This window comes from Dermochelys coriacea, chromosome 27 (genome assembly GCF_009764565.3).
Source record: "Dermochelys coriacea isolate rDerCor1 chromosome 27, rDerCor1.pri.v4, whole genome shotgun sequence".
NCBI classification, from domain to species: Eukaryota; Metazoa; Chordata; order Testudines; family Dermochelyidae; genus Dermochelys; species Dermochelys coriacea.
Genome location: NC_050094.1, coordinates 9,693,054 through 9,716,458, shown reverse-complemented (window position 1 = coordinate 9,716,458; position 23,405 = coordinate 9,693,054). Strand labels below are relative to the sequence as shown.

The 23,405-nt window shown below is 38.7% G+C and overlaps 1 protein-coding gene across 3 annotated transcripts in view; it reads right to left on the bottom strand.

Annotated features, from left to right (window-relative positions):
• Window positions 1-446: 446 nt before the first annotated feature.
• ZNF652 (zinc finger protein 652) overlaps window positions 447-23,405 on the bottom strand; it is a 51,849-nt gene continuing 28,890 nt past the window's right edge. For 2 of the 3 annotated variants that reach the window (XM_043503560.1, XM_038385649.2), the window contains 5 exons: window positions 11,936-13,087; window positions 5,415-5,562; window positions 5,011-5,126; window positions 3,820-3,964; window positions 447-3,350 (listed from right to left, as the gene is read on the bottom strand). In XM_043503560.1, the coding sequence (XP_043359495.1) occupies window positions 2,836-3,350; window positions 3,820-3,964; window positions 5,011-5,126; window positions 5,415-5,562; window positions 11,936-12,844 (1,833 nt within the window). In that variant the 5' untranslated portion in view covers window positions 12,845-13,087 and the 3' untranslated portion in view covers window positions 447-2,835. Of the gene's footprint in view, window positions 3,351-3,819; window positions 3,965-5,010; window positions 5,127-5,414; window positions 5,563-11,935; window positions 13,088-17,327; window positions 17,402-23,405 lie in introns of those variants that run through there. The other variant, XM_043503559.1, reaches the window with a different exon arrangement.

The following is a 23,405-nucleotide window of genomic DNA, read 5'->3' as shown; positions in this document are numbered from 1 at the left end:
AATGGTAAAGTGTTGGACAAATTCTTGTCATATTTTCCAGTATTGCGTGAACCCTGTAAATGAAGCCCATGTTAATATAATTTAGGGCATATGCCATGTTAAGAATGTGCCAGTAGCCATGGCAAATCTCTCCTTTGAATTTTCACCTGCCCTCTGTTACTGCAGTTTGTAGTTTTATGGTACAATATTGCAGCACTTTTAGACAAGCATGTGAGATTCCATTTTAAGTTTGCCCCCAGATGCTTACAGAGAATTTGTCTCCAAGTCATTTTGTACCATGACATTATATTAAACATGTGCCTATTAAGTTAATTTTTCCTAGCCCAATTTCACTTTCTTCCGCAGAATGCTAGAAGTTCCTATATCTCAGCGGCAAAATCAGCTGAAATCCAAGATGTACAATTACTGTGTACCATAGAAGAGAAAAATGGTCTCAGATTCTCGAATTTTGAATAGCAGCCTAATACTGTAAATTTATTGAGAAGAAAATCATTTTTCAAAACCGGATTACAATTCGTTTACCAAGATTTTGTTTTAGCATTTAAAAACCATTTAATAACAGGCCTGACCACAAAATCGTGGCACAACAGAAACATAGGTTGTAAATGTGACATGGAATGCATAGAACTTTCCTGGGCGGACGTGCCACAGTAAATACAACAGTCATAATCATGAGTGGCTTTATCACCTAGAAGATAAAGGGTGTATATAAATATTGTAGAGAAACATTTAGAAAACCCGCATTCTTTTATTTTTCAGAAATGGGGGGTATGTTCAGTTCAGTCAAAAATGAGTATGTTGGCCCAAAAGGGACTAATTCCTTTTCCTAAAATTTCCTATGAAAAAAGAAAGCATTAACGATTAGATGGCAGAAAGTTTGTAAAATATCAACTAAGGAGCTAATTCCCAAAAGATGGAAAATGTGGTGTTTAAAAAAAAAAAAAATAGTGAACAGCATTAAACTTGAAGAAATAATGCTAGGAAGAATTCCCACCATTTCTGCTACTTTGAAGGTATTGATCAGCCACAAAAGCCCAGTCCATTAACTAAAATGGCAGTCTGTCTACTGGGGTCTTTGGAGATGGAGTTTGGGTGGGATTCATTTTACAAAGCAGCACAAAATAGTAGGAAACATTTTTGAAACTTACAGTACAATGGCCTTGGGCCTCTGTGTCTTCATTGAAGGTGGCAACAATTACCTAGATTGCATAATGCTGCTATATTCAATGTCATTTGAACAAAAATACAAACCTGAAAAATAACCACTCACTGATTAAAACAGATACATTTGGCCTTCCAAGCCCACCACCTCTGCACCAAACTTGTCATTTGCCACTCACTCAGTGCCTCACAAGATTATGAAACAGTGACTTGTCTAAATTCAAAGGTTTCTAACCTATAACTGTCAAACTCCGATTTGCCAAAAAAGGGGACTATGAACCCCTCAGCATCATCCCGTATTGTCTGAATGTGTCATGTTTATGGGACAGAGCTCCATACTGTGGATACATACTGCATTTTTTCAGCAATGTGTCTACTTAAACACCATTTTCCCATTCAAATTTCTCCTCTTCTCATTCTTACAATCAACCAAACACCACATTTGTGAATCTAACTTAATTCCCCTCTCCTAAGTCCAGGAATTTAAAAATAGCAATCTGAATGAGCAGCATTTGATATGATCCCAAAATTAAAATCATACCATAAACAAACATTAAAACCAGGCCTTCCTATATCAAAGAAGATATGCTTGGCTGACTTGAGATAGTTTATTTCCCTCTCCTAAGTCAGATCTCTCACTCACCTGTGACTTCGTAACTCATGAGCTGTTGAGTTTCTTCACCCAACAGGTGTGTCCCTTTCAACCCATTCCACACTTCCATCTAACTGAACTAAGTGAAACTTGTAGAGCAGGAGTGTGGTATCTCAATGTCTTTGTTCAATAAGCCTAAGAGACACTGTGGAAGGGGAAAGGTAAGGTTTAAAAACTACTAAATAAATTACATAAAAGTTCTGAAATCAACACCACTTCTGAGGCAGCCTTGCCAGAGACCTTTTGGGTCCCCCTCTTCTCTGAAGCACCTTTTGAGTTGTATGGATGTAAGAATAACTAACTATAGAAGCTATTTGCATCTTTTTAGAATCACGTTTTGATGATTATAAAATTTTATCTATTATACAACATAGGTCCAGCTACACTGAAAAAATTACACCGCTTATTGAAATACATTTCATTTTAGAAACAGACTACTAAATAGGTCTATACAAAAAACTCTAAAATAATTTCTGTAGTAAAATAAAGAGTGCGTTAGGAGAGCTACACAAACAAATTTTTTTGTCTTTCTCTATAATGCTTGATATACTGTGATACGTGGCTGGCTCACTCCGTAGCCGGCACCAAAAGCTGAAAAGAATTCATTACGATACACAGTGATACAATTAATGCTCTGTATTAATCTCACAGCCTTTCCGATTAGTACAAAGGAAACCAGGCCCATCCCCTCTTTGAGGAGAAGTCCAGGATATAAAAGCAAGCATACCTCATCAGCTGATATGAAATTATAAAATTCCACAAGTCTCAGTATTTGAAATTTATAAAAGTCATCAGTAGAACGCAAGCAAATTGGGTTTCAGTCCCTTTGGTTCCCCTGGTTCAAATGATCACTGCTGATCCAACAGAATTTTCTTGTTCGTTAACTGATTCATGGGAATACCAGGACCTTCCAAGTGGGGAAGAGATTGAAAAATCTTCACTAGCTCTCCCTCTGCAATTTCCAGGAGGGCACGTTTCCATGTGCATAAAACAGGAAAAACAGCTGGCAGGAAGCAAAGGTGTTAGTGGTGTTGTGCTGAAATGTTTTTTTCTGCCAGGTGTCGCAGAAAGTTGTCCTCACTCTGGCCTCTATGATTTAAAGGCTCACTCTTAAATAGGGCTGGAGGTGGGGGTAAATGAGGGACTGGGGGGACTGGGAGATGGTGTGGATGGTGTGGGTGAGGGTGGAGATGAAGGTGTGAATATGGATGTGGGATGGGACGTGGAGGGAGCGTGTTCACTGGGTTCAGGTTAATGGGTGGAGTTGGGGTGGTGGGTGTGTTTGCTACAGAAAGGACCGCGGTAGCAGGAGAAGTTGTGGTAAGTGGGATCTGAACAGCAGGTGGCACATTAACGGGGCTTGTGACTCGGAAGCACTTCTCCTTGTGCGCCTTGAGCATGTTGGAGAAGCGAAATCGCTGGCCACACACATCACATGGGTAAGGCTTCTCCCCTGTGTGAGTTCTGCGGTGTCTCTTCATGTTTGGGCGGCTGGTGAAGCTTTTGCCACAGATTTCACAGATAAAAGGCTTCTCTCCTATAAGACAAACACAGCAGCCAGTTAGGCTGAAAGCTTCTGCTAACATAATTTACTTCAGCTATCAGTGGTCAATGAGTTGTATATTCCACAGACTGCACTCTTCCCTACTTATGGCCAAAATAAAATCACAACCGACACTGCTTTCCCAAAAAAACCCAAACCCCTCAATCTTTGTGAGCTCCTCTCCCAGCTTCACAGTATAGTGCATGAGGAGACCTCTAAAAAGGCTGGTAACGGGCTTCTTCAAACCACAGTAACATGAAGAGAAACATGCACAACCACTCATTTTTGCAGTTGAAATACAGTATACAGTGCAGTGGGAGAGGAGGTTAGGTGTCACCAAGTTACTGGATGGATCTGGGTTGAATTTGGCTTTAGGCATAAGTTTCGTGGGACTGATACACATGGAAGACTGGGCATGTTTATGCCCTGGAGGTGTGTGCATTTTTCTTAGATATGTTCTTACCAGTGTGTGTTTTCATGTGCTCATCGAAGTACTGTTTCATGTTGAAGTCTTTGCCACACCACTGGCACATGAACTGTTTGTGCCCAATGTGGATGCTCATGTGGGAACGCAGCTGGTACTTGTACTGAAACCTTTCATCACAGTTCTGCAACAGACACAGACCTTGACTTTCAGGCATCTCAGGTAAGGAAGCAATGAAGTTGCAGAAGGGTGTTCTACTGTTGCATATATAAGAAATCCAGAAGACCATCCCAAAGCAGTACAAAGGTAGACCCCTCATGCACCAAGAAAACATACAGTGTAGAGATGATTTAACAACAGTAGGGCATCTAGTTAAAAATGCATATATGAAACAAACACACACCACTATTGATACCCACAGTTTTTTGGGGGGTCCATTATTAGGAGCATTATCTTGTGTACCCAGGAGGTATAGCCTTAAAGAGATTTATGAAAAATCAGGGCTTTGAAACTGCTCATCGGATACCTAATAGCCACAAGTAATATGAAAAATGACTCTTCATTTTACTAACAGATTGTTTCATTAGAAAGCTCAGTGTATTCCTTGCACTGCTGAAGAGGGAAAACGATGGACTCTTCCAACAGCACTTTCTCTGGATTCTGTTGAGTCCTATTGTAGTTTGGCATGTAGGTGCCTGGTAAGTTTAGAACGACACCCTCCCCCTACAAAGTTAGGACAGAAAGGGATGTTTTGTTTCTTCATCCTCCCCAACATTGATGAAAGCGATGGCAAGCTTTGTTTTCCTCCATTTGCCCTGAAGGTGCTTGGAAGAGAGATCTGGATAATTGGTCTAAAGATTCCTTCCTACCCTCCTCCATTCCTGGTTTTGGAAATAAAGGGAGAGCTTCTTACCTGCTTTACCCTCTCACCCCCAAACCAATAGCCCTTTTCTGCCCCCATAGTATTCCCAGCAAAGGAAAAAATGACACACTGTAATGGGCTCCTTCCACTGCAGCACTGAATCAACCCAGATTTCTTGACAGTTTTGCATTACTCCTATCTGCACTTATGCTCTGCTCTCCCCAGAGAGTACATTTTTTCCCAATGCCTTAATACAACTGCACCTCATTATAAGATAACACATTTTCACATTTGTAGCTTCACATTGGTGGCTACTAGATGCATATGCCTCGTACCCTGTCAACACATCATTAAAGTGGCTGCCTCACCTCACATCTGAAAGGTTTCTCTCCAGAATGCTGTAGGGAATGCACTTTGAGCGACATACTGCGTTTGAATGATTTTCCACAGGTTTCACATGTAAATGGCATATCCTTTGTATGTGCTGCAACATATATATTACATTATGAAAAAAGGTTACTAAAAATGCAACACAAACATATTACTTCACTCAAAATCTCTCATTCTGGACTCCTGGGGAGAAAGTATTCACCTTTATAGTACCAGTCTATCTGGTGTTCCCAGTACTACGGACGTACATTTTTAGTTTCCCTCTAACAGATTAAGCTAAGGAAGTTAGGTTACTTGCATTATAGGTTATATATTAAAAAGAGTTAAGACCAGGAAGACAACAAGGTATCAGGCTCAGCAAACATAAGCAGCAAGAACTCACCAACCATGTGCTTCCGCACATGGGCCATTGTGTAGAATTTCTTTTCGCAGATCTCACAGGAGAACTTTTTCTCTGCATATCCATGAACAATCTTGATGTGTTCATGGAGAGACCAGAGCTTCTTGAATGATTTCTTACAGGAAACACACTGAATGAGTGGGACAAACAAGGAAGCTTAATTCACAAAGAGTTTCAAAGCCACAAGTCACATATCAACTTGATCAAGGAAGAATGTCCCCAAAACAAGGAAAAGGTAGTATGAATCCCAACATGTCCTTCAGCCCATATTCACTGTCTAAGAATTTGGAAAATTTAGATACACTTACAAGGAGTACAGAACAAGGAAGAGTGGAATGAGGGAACAGAAGTTAACACACTTGCAGTTTGGTGCCATCTGCTGACGTCTCAAGAGCAGTGCAGCTACTACATTACAGTATCCTGTTTCCAAAACCCAGTGGGATCTATAGTATCAGCTCATGTTAGGTTGGACTGTCCAGTCAGATTCTAGTATTGGGAGGAGAGGTTTAGAATGTCCATATCAGGGTCCTTATTCAGCGCCAGAAAGCAAGAAAACTTGCATGCTTTGCATAACTCTTGGCATGGCTCTTTACTTTTCTTGGCAGCAGGACTACATAGGAAGAAACATCTTAATGCCAGAGCTCAAATCCAGCAACAAGCCCAAAGGAGACAGCAATACATGGCCAGATTTCCCTGTTTCTGGATCTTTAGGGCCCTGCAAATTGTAAGGTCAGAAGGCACTATGCAACCACCTTAATACTGACCTGGTGCACTTCTGGACACTGCTATTCTAATCTTGATCCTTTATTGAGCAGGGATTGTCAACTGTGTGGTGGTTTTATGAGATGGATAAGTAAGGCGTAAAGACACACTGAAGTCATTTTCACTAATTACCTAATCCAGACAGCTGGATGCGAGATGGTCATGAGTTCTAACCCTGGCTTGTACAACAACACTGTGATCTTGGACAAATCACTTAACTTCTTTGTGTCTTACTTTCTCCCTCTGCAAAATGAGGATATTACCTGCAGGGGTGTTGAGGAACAGTTAAATTCTTTGTCACTTTCAAGAAGGAAAGCACTATACAAGTATACTAAGCAAGAATTTAAATCCAGTTCTACAGAGGTGAAAGCCTAATACACTAACTCATGTAGACAAACTACTTCTGACCCAAGAACCTTGTTTGCCTTGCCTTCAAGACCATTTTATATAGGGAAATATGCAGTACATGACCTCTCAATTCAACCCCAAACCCCAACCCCAGCATTACCATGAAATCTCCAGACAGGATCAAGGACATGCATCTCACGTACACCCCCATTTTCAAAAGAACATTAATGATAAACACAATGTTTAAAAATCTTTGTACAATTTTATACATTTCAGAACAGTTGTGAATGGAGCAATATATGAAGATAGCGAACTTTTTTTTTTTTCCCCATCTTTGAAGGGAAAGGGAAGGAGTTCTCTAGAAATTTTAATCTTTCCTGGCTGTCATTCTTCCTGCTCATGCTCAAAGTGAGCTGGATGCAGTTTTCTAAGGAGACAGTCAGTGCCACTCCTGTCAACATGAGCTGTTCCTCCCCCCTCATGGGCAAGTCATACTGCCTTCACAGTGCACCCAACTTTTGCTGGACTGGGAGTTTGCATACCACACTGCCACCAGGAAGAGCCTTCTCCTTTCAAAGGACCTATTTGGAGATGTCAGGAACAAACTGCAATCGATGGTGGAAAAACCCTGGAGAGTAAAGCAGTGCTAAAAAGTGATCATTTGATTTAACACAAAGTTCAGCCATTGGGATATGGAAATCTAGCATTTCCATGAGCGATCAACAGCAAGTAATCTAGATACACCAATTTAACATCTGGATACAGCCTAACAGAACAATAAAAACCTTTGTAAAGGCACTAATTTTGAAAAGGTACTTATCCAACAGAATACAAAGGCTCTTTTGGAATGGCTACAATCCATCATATAGAGCTATATTTAGGTTTACACATGACTGAACAGCCATTATCATCAGTCCAACTGGCACTTATGTAATCAAGCCACATGGGATTTGTTCTAGACAAGGCTCTATGTCTTACTTGGCATATTAGAACTATATTACGCAACTCTGCCCCCACCTCTTCACTGCCTTCCCAATCAAATTAATTTTTTAAAAAGCTGCTCCCAAATTTTCATTTTTAACATGCTGCAAGTTTTAGTACTGACAAGGTATAATTGCATAATAGATGTTTACAGGGAGAATCTGAAGAAGATAGTCAGGCACCCATGAAGTTTTGGGAGACAGTTTTGGGTTCTGAGTCTTTTGATACGGGAGAGGGAATATATTCTCCTCTTTCCCTCTCCCTTTTGGGCAGAGGCAGAAGTGCCTAAGGTATTGCCTAAATGAGAGATTTTTGCATTAGTGTAGCTACATCAATACAGCTAAACTGTCGCAAACTCCCAACACAGATATTCTGCACTGGAATAAAGCAGGTCTTATAGGTGGGCTGACTTATCCTGGGTACAGTAGTGCAAAATGCCTTGCACCAACATAAGTCATGTTTATCTTAGGAATTTGGCACTACAGTAGCTATACCAGTGGCTAAAAATCAGCATAAACAAGGCCTTATGTTTGGCTCACATTTAAAAAGTTACTTGTGTAACCAATAAGGGCGAGACTTTTAAATGATCGCTTACCTTTCAAGTGTGGTAAGTGTCCTGACAAATACTTCTATTCAATGTCCTCAGAAGTCCCTTACATACCATACGTTAACTACTTATAAAATCCCATTGACAGTTCTAAACATTATTTGCTGTGAGCTGAGTCACCTAAATGACAATATCATCCTGTAAATTTATACTTACTTGGTCTCTGCTACACTACAAGCTTTAGAAATGTTTAATTTAAAAAGTGCAAGGATTTTTTCAATTCATTGATAGGAATGAGGATGCAGCAGAATGTTTATAATTTTTTACACACACACACACACACTCAACGGCAATGATGTTTACATTTTTACTTAGATGACTTATAAAGGGCATTTATCCATAGTCTACTATGCACTAATTGATGCTACTGATGCTTCAAATTAATTTTATACAAATATTTATCGGCTTTTTTCTTTCTGATCTATTACAGGTAAACCAATAGGTTTAATTTCTCCTAGACTATTGTCCTACTTTGAGGAATTTTAGAAAAAAATCCTACTGGTGCTGTCACTGGTTTAACTGCACCCGGTGTTAGCATCAGTAAAAAGCCTTAGTGTAAACAAGGCTCCAGTGGGTTACAAAGCTTTTATTACCATATCAGTTAAACTCGTTGAGAAGCAGGTTTATTTGACAATGGTAAAAATACTAGAAGCTGCTGTTGTCTTGTGAACACTGTCTTCAATTGATGTTAACACCAAATATAACTGAATTAGTTGTAGCACTACTGGATTATTATTTTTTTAAACACCAAAATGCCCAGGTATAAAATGGCTTTATACTAGGTCACTTCATTACATGGCTGTCTCCTGGATATTTGGTTATGTACATTGGCTTGTCATTAACAGATCATGCCCAACTGTTTTACTGCAATTCTAGCTCCAGGATCTACTTTGAATCCATTCTCAAGGCTTGTCTGCTCTTAGAAATAGTTCTGACTAGGCCAGGAATGGCCACCAATCAGTGTAGCTGCATCAATCCTGACCCTTATTTGTAGACAAGGAGATACAGGTGGGTTTGCACCAACTGAGGTTTACCCATGTTTCTATTGGGGCAAATCCAGGCTTGCCTTGCCTAGCCTATATTTAAGAGTCAGCACCAATGTAGCTACACCACATGCCAGCCACCAGTGGCTGAGTCGGGGGTACTCCTAAGTATAGATACGGTCTCAACTTGGGAGTGAAAACCATTCTGGAATTTGTGTGGTCCAAAGCCTAACCCATTGTAACCTCAATTTTTAAAGCCCAGTGTGGCCTAATGGACAGAACACTGGATTGGGTTCCAGGTAACTTGGGTTTTACTTCTGGCTTTGACACTGGCCCGCTAAGTGACCTTGGGCAAATCACATCACCTCTCTCTGCCTCAGTTTCCTCATTTGTAAAATGGAAATAACGATGCTGATCTTTTTTGTAAAGTGCTTGAGAGCTACTGAAGTGCTCAATAAGAGCTAGGTAATAATAATTAATAATTTATCCTTCCTTTCATCTCCCTCTTATGAGCTGGAACATAAGTTAAAACAGTTCATTCAGAAATGTCATTTGAAATGTACCTCTACAAAATTGGAAAGTCTGCATTTATTTAAAAATTGTTACTTTTTTCCTATATATATTCAGTGTTTTCTATTGTTGTTTACTAACAGTGTAAACTGCATATCAGTACAGGTCCAGAAATGAAATTTAAAATAAAAGGGAAAGCTGTTCAGAGACTTCATAAACAAATTCTAAGTAAGGTCAAAAATTATTGGCTGCTGTACCAAAAAGTTAAGATCCATTTTAGGTAAGAATCCAAGCTTCGTGGCTAGGATTATTTTCAGAATACTGGAGCAGTCCAGTAACTTGTTCAGAAAAGGGCAACAAAAATGATTAGGGGTATGGAATGGCTTCCGTATGAGGAGACATTACTAAGACTGGGACTTTTTAACTTGGAAAAGAGACTACTAAGTGGGGATATGACAGATCTATAAAATCATGACTGATGTGGAGAAAGTAAATAAGGAATTGTTATTTACTCCTTCTCATAATACAAGAACTAGGGGTCACTAAATGAAATTAATAGGCAGCAGGTTTAAAACAAACAAAAGGAAGCATTTCTTCGCACAATGCACAGTCAACCTGTGGAACTCTTTGCCAGAGGATGTTGTGAAGACCAAGACTTGAACAGGATTAAAAAAAACTAGATAAATTCGTGGAGGATAGGTCCATCAATGGCTATTAACCAGGATGGGCAGGGATGATGGCCCTAGCTTTGGTTTGCCAGAAGCTGAGAATGAGCGACAGGGAATGGATCACTTGATAATTATCTGTTCATTCCCTGGCATTGGCCACTGTCAGAAGACAAAAAGAAAAGGAGTACTTGTGGCACCTTAGAGACTAACAAATTTATTTGAGCATAAGCTTTTGTGAGCTTCAATTCATGAAAGCTTATGCTCAAACAAATTTGTTAGTCTCTAAGGTGCCACAAGTACTCCCTTTCTTTTTGCGGATACAGACTAACACGGCTGCTACCCTGAAACCAAAGGGAATGTTTTAATGTTCTGGGCTGAAATGGGGCCTTCTGCTTGACTGTCGGAAGACAGGATACAGGGCTAGATGGTCCTTTGGTCTGACTCAGTATGGCTGTTCTTATGTCACGTTTCAGCCAAATGTATGTATTCTTTTTTAAAAGTGCCCTCTTTTGGTGATATTCATTGGATGGGAATAATTTACTGCCCTTCTGCCTTTTAATGTTTCAACTAAATTAAAATTGAATTCAAGGGGCTTTACCGTGGGGCAGTGGGCCTATTTCATCATTAGGATGCAGCACTGTGTTAAGTTTTCTTTAACAAAGCAAGACTAAATCACCAGATAAAAACAACAATGCCCATGGTTATGAGATAACATATACGCCTAAGAGCAGAAAACAAGTCACAGATAAGTCAAAAGCTCAGAAATTGTATTCCATCATTTAAATTATTTAAATGATTCTTTCATGGCAAAGATTTCCACTGTTGTGTATATAACTAAAAGTGACAAACCTTCTGGTGAGATGCAGTCCAACAAAAATCTCCCTACTAATAGCAAATTCAAAAGGCTAATTATTATTTATTCAGATTTTGCAGCACTGAAGAAATCGGCAGATTTATGAACAGGTTCACCTTTTGCATTATTAGAAGGATTTCCACATGCCTACGTGCATGTATACAAACACCATTGTAAATAATATGTCAAGAGAATTTGAATCATCTTAATGTGATCCAGAGAGCAAAGATGACATATTAACACTTTTCACATCTTGAAGGCATTACAATTTTTCTAGGTCACTTGTGTGTCAGCCAACATTCTATACATTGCTGATTCCCTGACACTTGTCACCATTTTGTTCTCTCCTCAAATTCTTACCTTTACACATTATGTGCCTGATTTTCAAGGGTGCCAAACATTCAAAACTTTGACTGAAGCTACTGGAAGCTGCAGGTGGGTCAGCACCTCTGAAAAATCAGGTCCTATTTTGTACAAAGTGGTGCACTGCAGACAAGTTTTCAACCCATTATTCTTGTATCTGGCATTTGTTAAAAAGTAGTCTGGCATCTTCCCACAGTGTAGATTAATCCTAGCAAGAACTTTGCTAAAACAGCACACGGGGCACCCTCTGGTCCCTACAAGTTATTTCCTTTGGCAGACACCAAGAAATGCTGACAGGTAGAGGTTGATCTCGGTCAGGACCTTGTCTCCATTAAAAAAAAAAAAATCCCTCTCTGAGGTGTCCACTAGCTGTATCCAGGGCACAACAGAAAGGTGTGGAAATCTGGCAAGCAGGTGAACTAACCTACCTGAATGTTTTTTTCACAGTCTGTTTGCTGGTGAAGGGACAGCTCACTTTCTAGAACAAATTTCTTCCCACACTTGTCGCAGATCTGCATACGCCTGTGAGTGACGTTCATGTGCTTCTCCAGGTACCAGCGTGTGTTAAACACCCTGGGGCACTTTTCACAGGTCAAAGTCTCCTTTTCTTCACACTTTGATTTCTGCACAGGTGCCTTGGGCTCCTTTGCAGCTTTCTTCTTACGCTTGGGGGGCTCCACACTCTTTCTACGGCCCCTTGTAGTTCTGGGTGAAGGAGAAGTTGCGGCTGCTGCAACAGATGCAGCTCTCCTTGTTCTCCTTTGGGTAACACTAACTTTTTCCACTCTTTTCTCTTTTTTCTTCTGCCTCTCATTTTCCTCATCATCATTACTGTCTTCAGTGGCCTCTTCCCCACTGTCACCCTCCTCTTCCTCACTGCTGGTCTTAAGAACAGCAGTCTCTTTGGACTGGGAGGGGACACCCTTTTCCCCTTTTGAAACATTTAATGTTTGGTTGTTAAGGTTTACCTCCACTATAATCTGCTCCCTTTTGTAAGTCACTTCATCTTCCTCCTCTTCTTCCTCCTCAGAGTTGTCAGAGTTCTCTCTATCTTCTTTCACAGCCCGGACCTCTCCCACTGATCTGTTCTCCCTGAAATATGGCTGCTCCTCTCTTTCATGGAGATGTGGTTTACTCATTTTGCTGTCCACCAATACAGAGTAAGGGCTTCCTGACTCTCTTTTGTACACTTTGGTGGACAGATCAAGTTCCTGACTGGCAGCATGATAAAATGTGGGTGGCACTTGACCACGACGGCTTTCTTCTTGCGCCATCCCTGCTACATGCACAGCACTGTTTTCAACCAGCTGTTGGCAAGAATTGGCTGTTTGACTCATTGGGGAGGGGGCCCCTGATTCATTGAGCACCTTTGATCCCAGAAAAATCAAATAAACTGCTGTGAAATATGATGAGCTTTCAAGATGATGCCTGTTCCATCTAGATAGAATGACTAAAATACGACTCTCTCCTGATGTTTAGCACTGAAGTGTGTATCACAGAATTCTGGTATTATGGCAAGAGCAGAGCTGTAGTAAATATTCTTCTGAAGAAAGCGACCAACCAATCTCCAAACATTTTATCTACAAAGAAGAACAGAGAAAATTAAGTCATTTTCTTAAAAATAATTGAAGAAACGTATCCTGCAAGCTCCTTGTTTTCTTTCCATGTGTACAATTTAGGCAGAGTCCAGCAAGATCTACCATACCAATTGTTAATTATTCATTATGCTTAGTGGTCTATTCTTCAAATTGCCAAACAAAAAATCTTATTTCCACTGATTACTGGCAACTGTGCAGATCTCAACAGACCCTCTGAGAGAGATAAGAGACTATCAAACTGTAAAATATGAAAATGGACCGTACTACTAGGTCCATAGCTTATAGTGGATAACGTGGGATAAAGGCCATGTGCAAAGAAAAAAAGGGTACCAACCATCTTTTTTTTTTTTTAATTAAACTTATGTCTAAAAGCATCCTGAATGATATCCTTCCTAAAAAAAAAATTTGGGAGGGGTTTTTATCTTTTACATTACAAATTGAAGTCTGCTCTACCCTTTTTTCTGATGATCTATGGAAAGGTAGAGAACTAATAGTATGGCAGATCTCGTTATTAAACCTCATTACTTGAGAGAGAAGTGATTTTCATTCCAATATAGTTTCATTAAAGATTCAGCACACAATTAAGGGCTGAGAAGTCTTGCAATACTCATCTGAGACTACTCCCAAACAAAGTTTCCTGTAAAACCCGAGAATAGCAGACTTAATATTCCTGATATATCAAAGATAAATACAAAGTATTTTTGACGGGGAGGAGGGCAGATAATCTTTTCAAATCTTCTCCATATATCATAAAGAAGCAAAAGAGGCGCAGATCCTCTCTCCCCTTTTCACAGGTCACCTTTAAGTAAGTCAACAAACTCACTGTGGTTCCCAGTAGCACCAAGGACAATTTCACTGTGCTGCAAAAAAAGTTACAGCAGAACAAGAAAAACTCAGATCAAAAAGGCCATGAAAAATTCTGTACATGTGCCAGCCTGGATGAGATGGGTAACCAGACAGGAAAGTTCTGTAGAACAACTGAGAAAGCATCTCTAAACTGCCTCCTCCCTGTTCTACCCTCCAGGTTGTAGTAGCATGCAAACTAGAACTGATTATGTGCCAAAGGACATTTTATTAATGTACATGTGCATGAAGAGTCTCAGTGTAAACATTTTCATCTTGCAGTAGTAAATTAGAAGATATTGGAAGATTGGAAGATATTTTGTGTCCAGTTGTTTGTGTTTCCACCTCACAGATTGTTCATACAATCTCTATTTGATTTAAGGGACCTATTCTCTTCTATCTCAGCTTGTGCTCTGTCCCACGGTTACTCACTCCCCAATTTAGTAGCCATACAATAACACTTTCTATCCATCTAAATTTCACTTGCAGTTATTGAAGTTGGAGTTTGACCAGTACACCAGGGTTAAAGCTCTACTTCTTCCTGCAAAAAATATCACGTGATCTCTACCACTAGTAATCAGAACCTCAAGTTTTTTTCCCCATTCAGGAAATGACATTTCAAGCAGCACAATATTAGAAAGACAATCCAAGGATTTGGATTGAATGGAAGAGATAGAGGAGTATATAAATGTGGGATAGTCAAAAAGTCATGCCTGCAGACAACAGTACATAGAGAGGGTGCAGAAGGAGGGAACCAAGGATAGAGGCCTGGGGGAAGCCCATAGGAAGGAGAAGGGAGGATGACAGATCAGCAAACAAGAGAGTCTGAAGCAGCAATCAGAGAGCTAGGAGAGCCAGAAAAGCCAACCGCTAAACTGTTGAGGTTAAGAAGGAACTTCCTCTATGGGAATATTATTACATAACTGTCCACCTCTAAAGTTTGTTCCACCAGTTCAGAGTTGAGGCACCTTTGATTTAACAACACTGTGTAGTGAGACTTATGCTGCTATTCCTATGCAATACTCATCCCATCAACAGAGTAAAGCACCTTTGGGTACAATTCAGCACCATTCACATGCACTAAATTGACTTCAATAAGAAAAAACTACACATGACTTAAGTAGGAAGAATAGTATATTACAGCTGTACATTACACACTTCTTTCCACTTAGCACTGAGTTACTAATAAAAACATTCTCCAAACCACAAATATGACAACTTCATTCCAGACACAGCTGAATGCAATTTATATAAAGAAGTATATGTTGCATTTCTCTATTCAACAACCTTAAAGAGTTCAATTAAGGTGTTTGAAAAAGGATGACTTCAGTAATAGTTTTTATGGTAAACAAATTCATTAAACCAGTGGTGCTTCACCTAGGGTACAAATTACCAATGATCTGCAGAATAAAAAACAAATATTCTACAGATAGTGCAGGGAGATGAGAGACTGCAAGGCAATATGAACTCAAAGAGGTACTTACAAAGTGGTCTGCACAACAAAGTGTGAATTCCACCATTATGTCCCTCCCATCAACAGAATTTTAAAAATTAGTCATAAAACCTAGCAAACAGTGTTTATGCCATATAGAAAACCATACCTAGTTATTTTGTAAGCTCATTGAACAGATCTAAGTTACATGGCTAAAACTAGAATTGTGTATAATCACTGATAGTATAACACCTGAAATAGCTTAACATGCTGCTGTGAACAAGAAAAAAAAATAAAATCACTTTTTCATTGAATTTTTGTCTTCATATTTATTAGAATTGTTTCACCACTGCTCATTTTAGGAACATTCTATATAATAAAAACCACTCTACATGAATGTATTACCACTTCAAAAGCAAAAGGACACATTTTGAACGTATCAGAAACTGTTTGGTCTTAAACCACTGCACTTTGCAGAAACAGTAACCTAGTTTCACTTTGAATATAATATTTGCAATCCTCAAGAGACCCACAACTTTCGAACAAAATTTCATTAACTGCCACACAGATGGTAAAGAGAGGGACACTTAATACATTCTCAATACAAACAATGCATTGCATCAGAAGATTAAAAAGTTTGAAATAAAATAGTGCTAAAGTATATCTTTTACTAGCAATTTCTGATACAATATACAAATCTTAATTCTGAAAATACAAAAAAGACTAGACAAAAAAATCTATTCTTCTTAATGAGTGAGAGTCTGTCATATCTTGAATTGTTCAGACTCTGAAAGAATGCTTTTCCTATCAGATGGGAGAAACACAGGCTCTCTTTAAAGGAAGTACATCCGAATTCAAACTCGGAAATAGTTTTATTATGCATATAAAATGAATAGTTATGAGGCACCTGCAGGAAATCTGTATTCAGAGACTACACTGGAAAAACCTAAAAAGTGAGGTTACAAGAGTTAAAGGCATAAAGCCCAGAAGCAAAAAGTGCACCAAATCTTGACTTGCAGACAAATGTGTAGGTGGAGGAAGCATCTATGTGGGAGCAGCATTTCACACAATGCCTTTGCTACTTCTAACGAAAAACCACATTTCTTCATGTTATCTGCCATCTAAAAATAGAAAAATCTACCCAGCAATGAACTCAAACAATTATTTGTTCTAACTTTGATTCAGTATCAGCTGTTTTAAATCAAGACCAGTCTGAGTTGGATGTACAGCGTGCTACTGACTATAGATTTTCAATTACATCTCCTCAGTAGTGTGGTTAATAGTAACCAGACAGAGTGAGAAAATCTGGCTTTTATTCTTAACTCTGCCACTGACTCACCAAGTGACCCTACCTCAGTGCCAAATTTCCCCATCTGTAAAATGGAGATAATGCTTATCCCATTTGTAACACATTTTGTGATCTACAGATGAAAAATATTATATAATTATTCCTTCTTAGCATGTTTCTCCATGAACCACATAGTTGTGTAGCTACAGACATACACTTTGAATATCTAGGTGCCTATTACACAAGTGCACTGAATTACTTCTCGTGGCTCCCATGGAAGACAGGAAGATGAAGCATTTTACGTCACTCCACAACCACTTACAGCATTGGGGAAAGCTCTCCAGGGCAGGAGTGACATTGACCTAATTCTTACCAGTTATGCTGCTATCCATAGGGTTCCCAATATCAGCAGTGATTAACTGCCAAAGATATTGGTGGGCTTTCACTTTGCTGTAGCTTTGCAAACCTATAAGCATTTATATAGAGTCATTGCAGTGGTCTCTGCAGACATAGAAAAACAGCACTACACTGGGTTTATACTTAGTTATCACTTGGAAGATTATTTTTGCAACCATGAAGGCTAGAAACTTACTTTTTTAAAATGAAAGTTTAGATTGTATACAATTGGTGGCATTTGCTTGGGAAAGCTCTGTATTCACCATAAAGAAGAGTGAAGGAGCCAAGTTTTCAAGTCCTACTCTCTACTATCTACACTCCTTGCAGGAGCTCTCCAACTTCCATCACACAGATTTGAAAACTGAGGACTGATTCTCACCAAGAAAGAAAGAACGAACGAACTCCAGTAACCGACTCTCAGGCTATGCCAATATAGCCCCCTAGTGTAGACACAATATATGCCAACAGAAAGGAGTTCTGTGGTATAGGACCAGCACCTCTGCAAATGGTATTAGCTATGCTGACAGAAACTCTCTTCTGTTGGTGTAGTTGTGTCTCTCAGAGTTTTGTCAGCACAGATATCACAAGCAGATGTTTTTTCATACCCCTTACTGACACAGCTATGATGGTATAAGTGTAGACTAGGCCTTAGTCTTTAAGCTCAGTACTTACTTTGATTCAGAAACTATTCATTAAAATGTCCTACACTGGCAAACAGTATTCCAGAGTTGGAAGTAGAATAAACTAATTTGTTTATTTTAAACCTCATTTGTGTTGGACTTCACTTCCACCAATGTGGCATAATAAATGCCCCCAACTTTAATAATAAAAGATCACAAAAACCTAGGCCAAAACTGATTTTACAGAAAAGCGCATATTACTAACTGTACACAAAAATTAGGAATTAGTTTTACATACAGGCCCACAGAATGAATAAAACTTACAAAACTGCTTCCTTGTTTTGGAATTTATAAAGTAAGCAATCTAAATTTTGCTTGCAATGCAGAATAAAAAGCCCTGGTTGATGCAAGCAGCCTACTTTAAAGGGATACATGCAGATTACAGATATGACTTCATTAAATAAGAGACCTACTGAAAATTTCACCGCTAGCATAATAATGTAAAAATAAATTTTAATTTTTTATTTTTAATCTTTCCCCACTCTCCCCCTATAAGAAATTTTTGGTTCAGACAAAGACTAAAAGATAGACTTTTCCTTACTGCTTCAATTTAAAAAAAAAAAAACACAGAGAAACAACAAGTTTTGAAATGGATATGGTCAAGTTATATCTTGTCACGTTAACAAGTTCCACTCTGACTTTTAAGCAACAGCATTTTGCCATTTGAGAATCTCTTATCCACACAATGAGAATTCACAATCCACACCAGTAGAAAGTATAATTCAAAAGACTTATTACCTTTTCCTCATTCCACTATTAAGCAATCCCACTTTACCTGTGCATTAGAAATCTGAAGCAGTTAAGAATTGTGAATGTCTTTTAGTTATAATATGCAGTGTTGTAACTGTGTGGGTCTCACGATATTAGAAAGACAAGGTGGGTGAGGTAATATCTTTTATTTGACTAACTTCTGCTGGTGAGAAAGACGAGCTTTTGAGCTTCCACAGAGCTCTTCTTCAGGTCTGGGAAACTTAGGCCATGTCTACACTTCTACTTATGTTGGCAAAACTTATGTCGCTCAGGCGTGTGAAAGAACGCACTCCTGAGTGATACAAGTTTTGCTAGCATAAGCACTCTTGTGCACAGCACTATGTCAGCGCCGATTTAGGTGTTTTTTTATGTGGATAGGAGAGCTCTCTCCCATCGACACAGCGCGGCTACACAAGCGGTCCAACTGTATCGGTACAGCTGTGCTGCTGTAAGCTTACTAGAGTAGACATGGGCTTACTCAGCGTCTCACAGCTTAATACAGGACGGAACAGATTGTTTAGCATTAGTACTTAACTCACATTTCAAGGGACTACTCAAGGTAAAGTGGCCAGTTAACTCTTTTTAGTTATATTGGCAATCAGCGGGTACACTAAGTCCCAGGTTATAAATATATAGCATACACCATGATTGGGGCAGAAGTGTGTTCTGGCTAAAGAAACCAAATGAAAACTCTTATAAAAAGTGGCATGTTATATACTTAATGTCTTTTTTTTTTTTAAAATATGCCTCATCCAAAACACCTCAACATGTTAAAGGACTAAGTCAATCTGCTGGTATTTGAAATTGTAGAAACAGGAAGTCTAAATATTCCAAATTTGATTTTTAGAACACTGAACTATCACACTCTGCAGTTGTCCTTAATTAAAGAAGCTAAAAGACTTCCAGAGACTTAGCACACAAGACCATTAGGTGAATTTAACATTTGCATTATGACATTTACAACAGCAAATGTGAAGATTCAGGTCTCCAGCCATCTCTCTAATGGTTCCACATTATTTCTTTTCGACACTACTTAAAAACTCTCAGGCACCTATTTAACCAATTTGGCAAGTAACATATTCACTATGTGGAGCTGGCCATTTGCCTGCAAATATTTAATATTCCTATGGAAAAGTGGAGCAGACTGGACATCTCCAATTTCAGAAAAAGATACCTTGCATCAGTGTCCTGCAACTGGAGTCGACAAACAAGACTGGCAAACCTGGAGGTCTTCTCCATTAATTAGGTCAGGATCTTATACTGTATCTACAGGTCAGAATTGGGGGACAATGTCTTAAAGATCTGTAACTAAAGGGAATCTCCAAATCTATGGAACTGGAATCTTTTGCAAGCACTAAATTCACATGGAAGAAAGTTGAAGAGGATGTTCTGGCAGGATTCTTTAAAATATAATCCCATAGTCTTTGCTGTATGATGCTGACAAAATTTTCTTTGCTTTTGGGGTTATTTTTAGATAAAAGAATACACCTAGATAGTTTTTTCTATGTCTGTAGTCAAATTATCTTGAAATATGTTCTAGCCCAGAGATTCTCAGACTGAGGATCACAAACTGCAAGTAGTTCTTTAATACGTCTCCTTCAGCTCTTTGCAGCACGGTATTAAAACACTGTGATTTGATTAACCTATCAGAATGCTTTTACTACCAATTGTAGCATACTTGGTCAGTCATTTTGCCGTAAGAATTTTATATTATATTTATATAAATAGTAAATGACACAATTAATTCACTCTACATGGCTCTTTTGGGTAATGTTGATTGCTAATTTGGTTCCTGAATCACTGAGCTCCAAGTGTCACCATAGTTCATTCTAAACCATAAAGTCTAGGTGCACATGTAGAATCAGACTACTATTTCAACAACTAGTGTACGTCTCTACTAATCCAAATTCCTGGAAAACAGACACAGTCAGCAATGAAACTGCCATTTCCCAATGGCATTTTGATTATAATTTCAGCACTGGCTAAGAAGTCTCAAAAATAAAAAAAAAGTCCACTAGACTGTAAATTAAATTAGCTTCTTGAGTTGCTTTCAGGAAGCAAAGAATGGAAGATTCTTGAGAAAAAATGCAATTGCCCTTGACCACTATAAATTTGTGCTTAGAGACTTATGCTTTTAAAGCAGTACCAAACCCGAGTCCATTTAGTACCAATTGCAGAGTCAACTGATTTTAACCAATCATAACAAACAATTGTGCTGGTTATAGTGGGAGAGGCTGTTACAGCGAAGTTGCAGAACTCTCTATTCTGCCTGCTTTTTCAGGCACTCAAAATTTTCTGAAACTCACTTTTTAGGATAAAAAGAAAAGGAGCACTTGTGGCACCTTAGAGACTAACAAATTTATTAGAGCATAAGCTTTCGTGAGCTACAGCTCACTTCATCGGATGCATTTGATGAATGCACATCAGATGAAGTGAGCTGTAGCTCATGAAAGCTTATGCTCTAATAAATTTGTTAGTCTCTAAGGTGCCACAAGTACTCCTTTCCTTTTTGCGAATACAGACTAACACGGCTGCTACTCTGAAACTTTTTAGGATAGTGTCCCAGGTTCATTCCCTACTCCAGGATGATTAATTATATTATTTATTATTATTATTTTAGCTAAGAAGCATTAGCTGGTTTTGAGAATGAGTGAAAAAAAATATTTCCCATATCCTCTTCCAATATTTTTTCCCAAACAATTCTACAGCTGAGAGAGTTACAGTCAGGACAGAGAAAACTGAGCCAGTGCAAACTGTGTTACATCAGTCTAAACTGTGTATATTCTAGGGGTCCGTACTGGTGTAGCTGCACCGCTGGCTGAAGTCCCAGTACAGACAAGGTCTTTGCCTATTCTATTTAGATTATGAGGTCTTTGGGGAGGGACTCTTACTTTTTTTTTTTTTTGTGGGTAGTGCCTAGCACAATGGGGCCACGAGTTCAGGTTGGGGCATATAGGTGCTAACATAATACAAATAATGTTTTCCAGATAAATCAGTGGAAATATGGCACATCAATAACTGGAAACAAAAGGTGCATGTTTCCAACACAGAGCGCTAAATATCCTATGAAATGTGCAGGGATTGAGGAATGACCCTTTCCTTATGAATCTTGTAAGATAAAAGCTGCACACCTAAAATTTGCAGATAACAGATTCTCCTCTGAAAACACTTTACTGTTTACTGTTTAGAGCAGAGAGCTAACTCCTAGTAGGACCTTGCAAGGTAGATAGGATAGGATGTTCTAACGGTGTCATACTTCCACATTATAAAATTAATTTTCTCCATCTCTTTCCTTCTAAAATCCATGGAGTTCCATCAAATATTATATTGACAATCTTAAGGTTACCTTGATGTGCACACACGTCAGAAAATTACAGTTACGGTTGCACATGCAACCTTTAATCTGATCCTTAGCCATCTGTAAGCTCTTTGGGGAAGGGACTGTCTTTTTGTTCTGTGTTTGTACAGCTCCTAGCATAACAGGCCCTAGTCCCTGACTACGGCTCCTAGGGGCTACAATAATATACATTAATGATATTAATTATATGAACATGTACATTTTCTAGTACTGTGTATAACTATATTGAACATGAGAATTGATTAAATTGATTTCTATGACATGCACACAGTAAACTTTCTTACACAACATGTAACTACAACAAAGCACTAGTGAAATACACTAGTATATACAAGCCAGGTTTTCAACTAAACCATTGCTCTAATTGCCTCATCTCCAAAATGGCACCTAAAGACTGATGGTTGGAAAGAAAAGGTACAGTAAATGGCTGATTAAATTATTAAAACATATACATTAAAAATAAAAAACATTTTAGCGTCTAAAAATACTAGATCATTTTGGCAAATAAAATAGTGTAAAGATACCAAAAATACAAGATACTGCCTTATCTAAAGTTTTCAATTTTATTTGATATAGTGTATTTGGGAAATAGCATAGGATCATAACTAAAGACTATCATAATGCATCCACACAAGAAGGCAGAGGTACAGTTGCACATGTAACCTCAACTTTGGCATTTGATGACTTGAGAAATTAATCATGCAACTTTAATATATTTTAGCAATAGTTTCTATGACAATTTTAAAAGTGCAAGAACTAAAACTATTCAATAAAAATCTCTACTTTCAATAGGCTTCATATTACTTGACCTCAGATTTTGACCCCCTTCCCCCCCAAAAAAATCGTAAGACCACATCTGTAGCGGTCATGAAGATTAATTACAGCTGAACAACTTTTTACATTAGAAAGTGCAGAATAATAAATTAATAGCCCATCAAAACAACTCTCAAAATAATGGAAAACAGCAGTGAAATAGATAAAACCTACAAAGATTTTATGAAATGAGATAAAACACACTATATCTTGCATTTCATATGTATATTTATTCTTCAAACAAAAGACACGTACATTGTCCAAAATTAAAAGTTTGCAATGCTGCAAGTAATTTCTTTGAACATAATAATCAAATTCCCAGTCTATTAATCAGTTATACCTAATTTTGTGATGAAGGGATAGCTGGACCAAACCTGAGTAGCACTGCGACCCTGTGCTTCAGGTAACAACATCGGGAGTGGGGGGCCAGTCCCAGCCCCATGGGACAGAAACCACTGCTGTGTGGGATGAATGCAAGGCATGCTTGCACTCAGACAACACCCCCTCCGAGGAACTGCCCTCCGCCCTGGACTGGGATTCAGGTTGCAGTGCCAGGGCAGAAGGTGCATATACGTAATAGTGGGTCACTAAAAAGAAAATGCAGTTAGTGGGTCACTTCAGTAAAAAATTTGGGAACCGCTGACCTAGCCTATAATGAAGTTTCACCCAAACCAAACCAATTGTGTTAAAATACACTCAACAGATGTTGAGCTTATTGGACAGGAGTGGAAGTCTTCTAA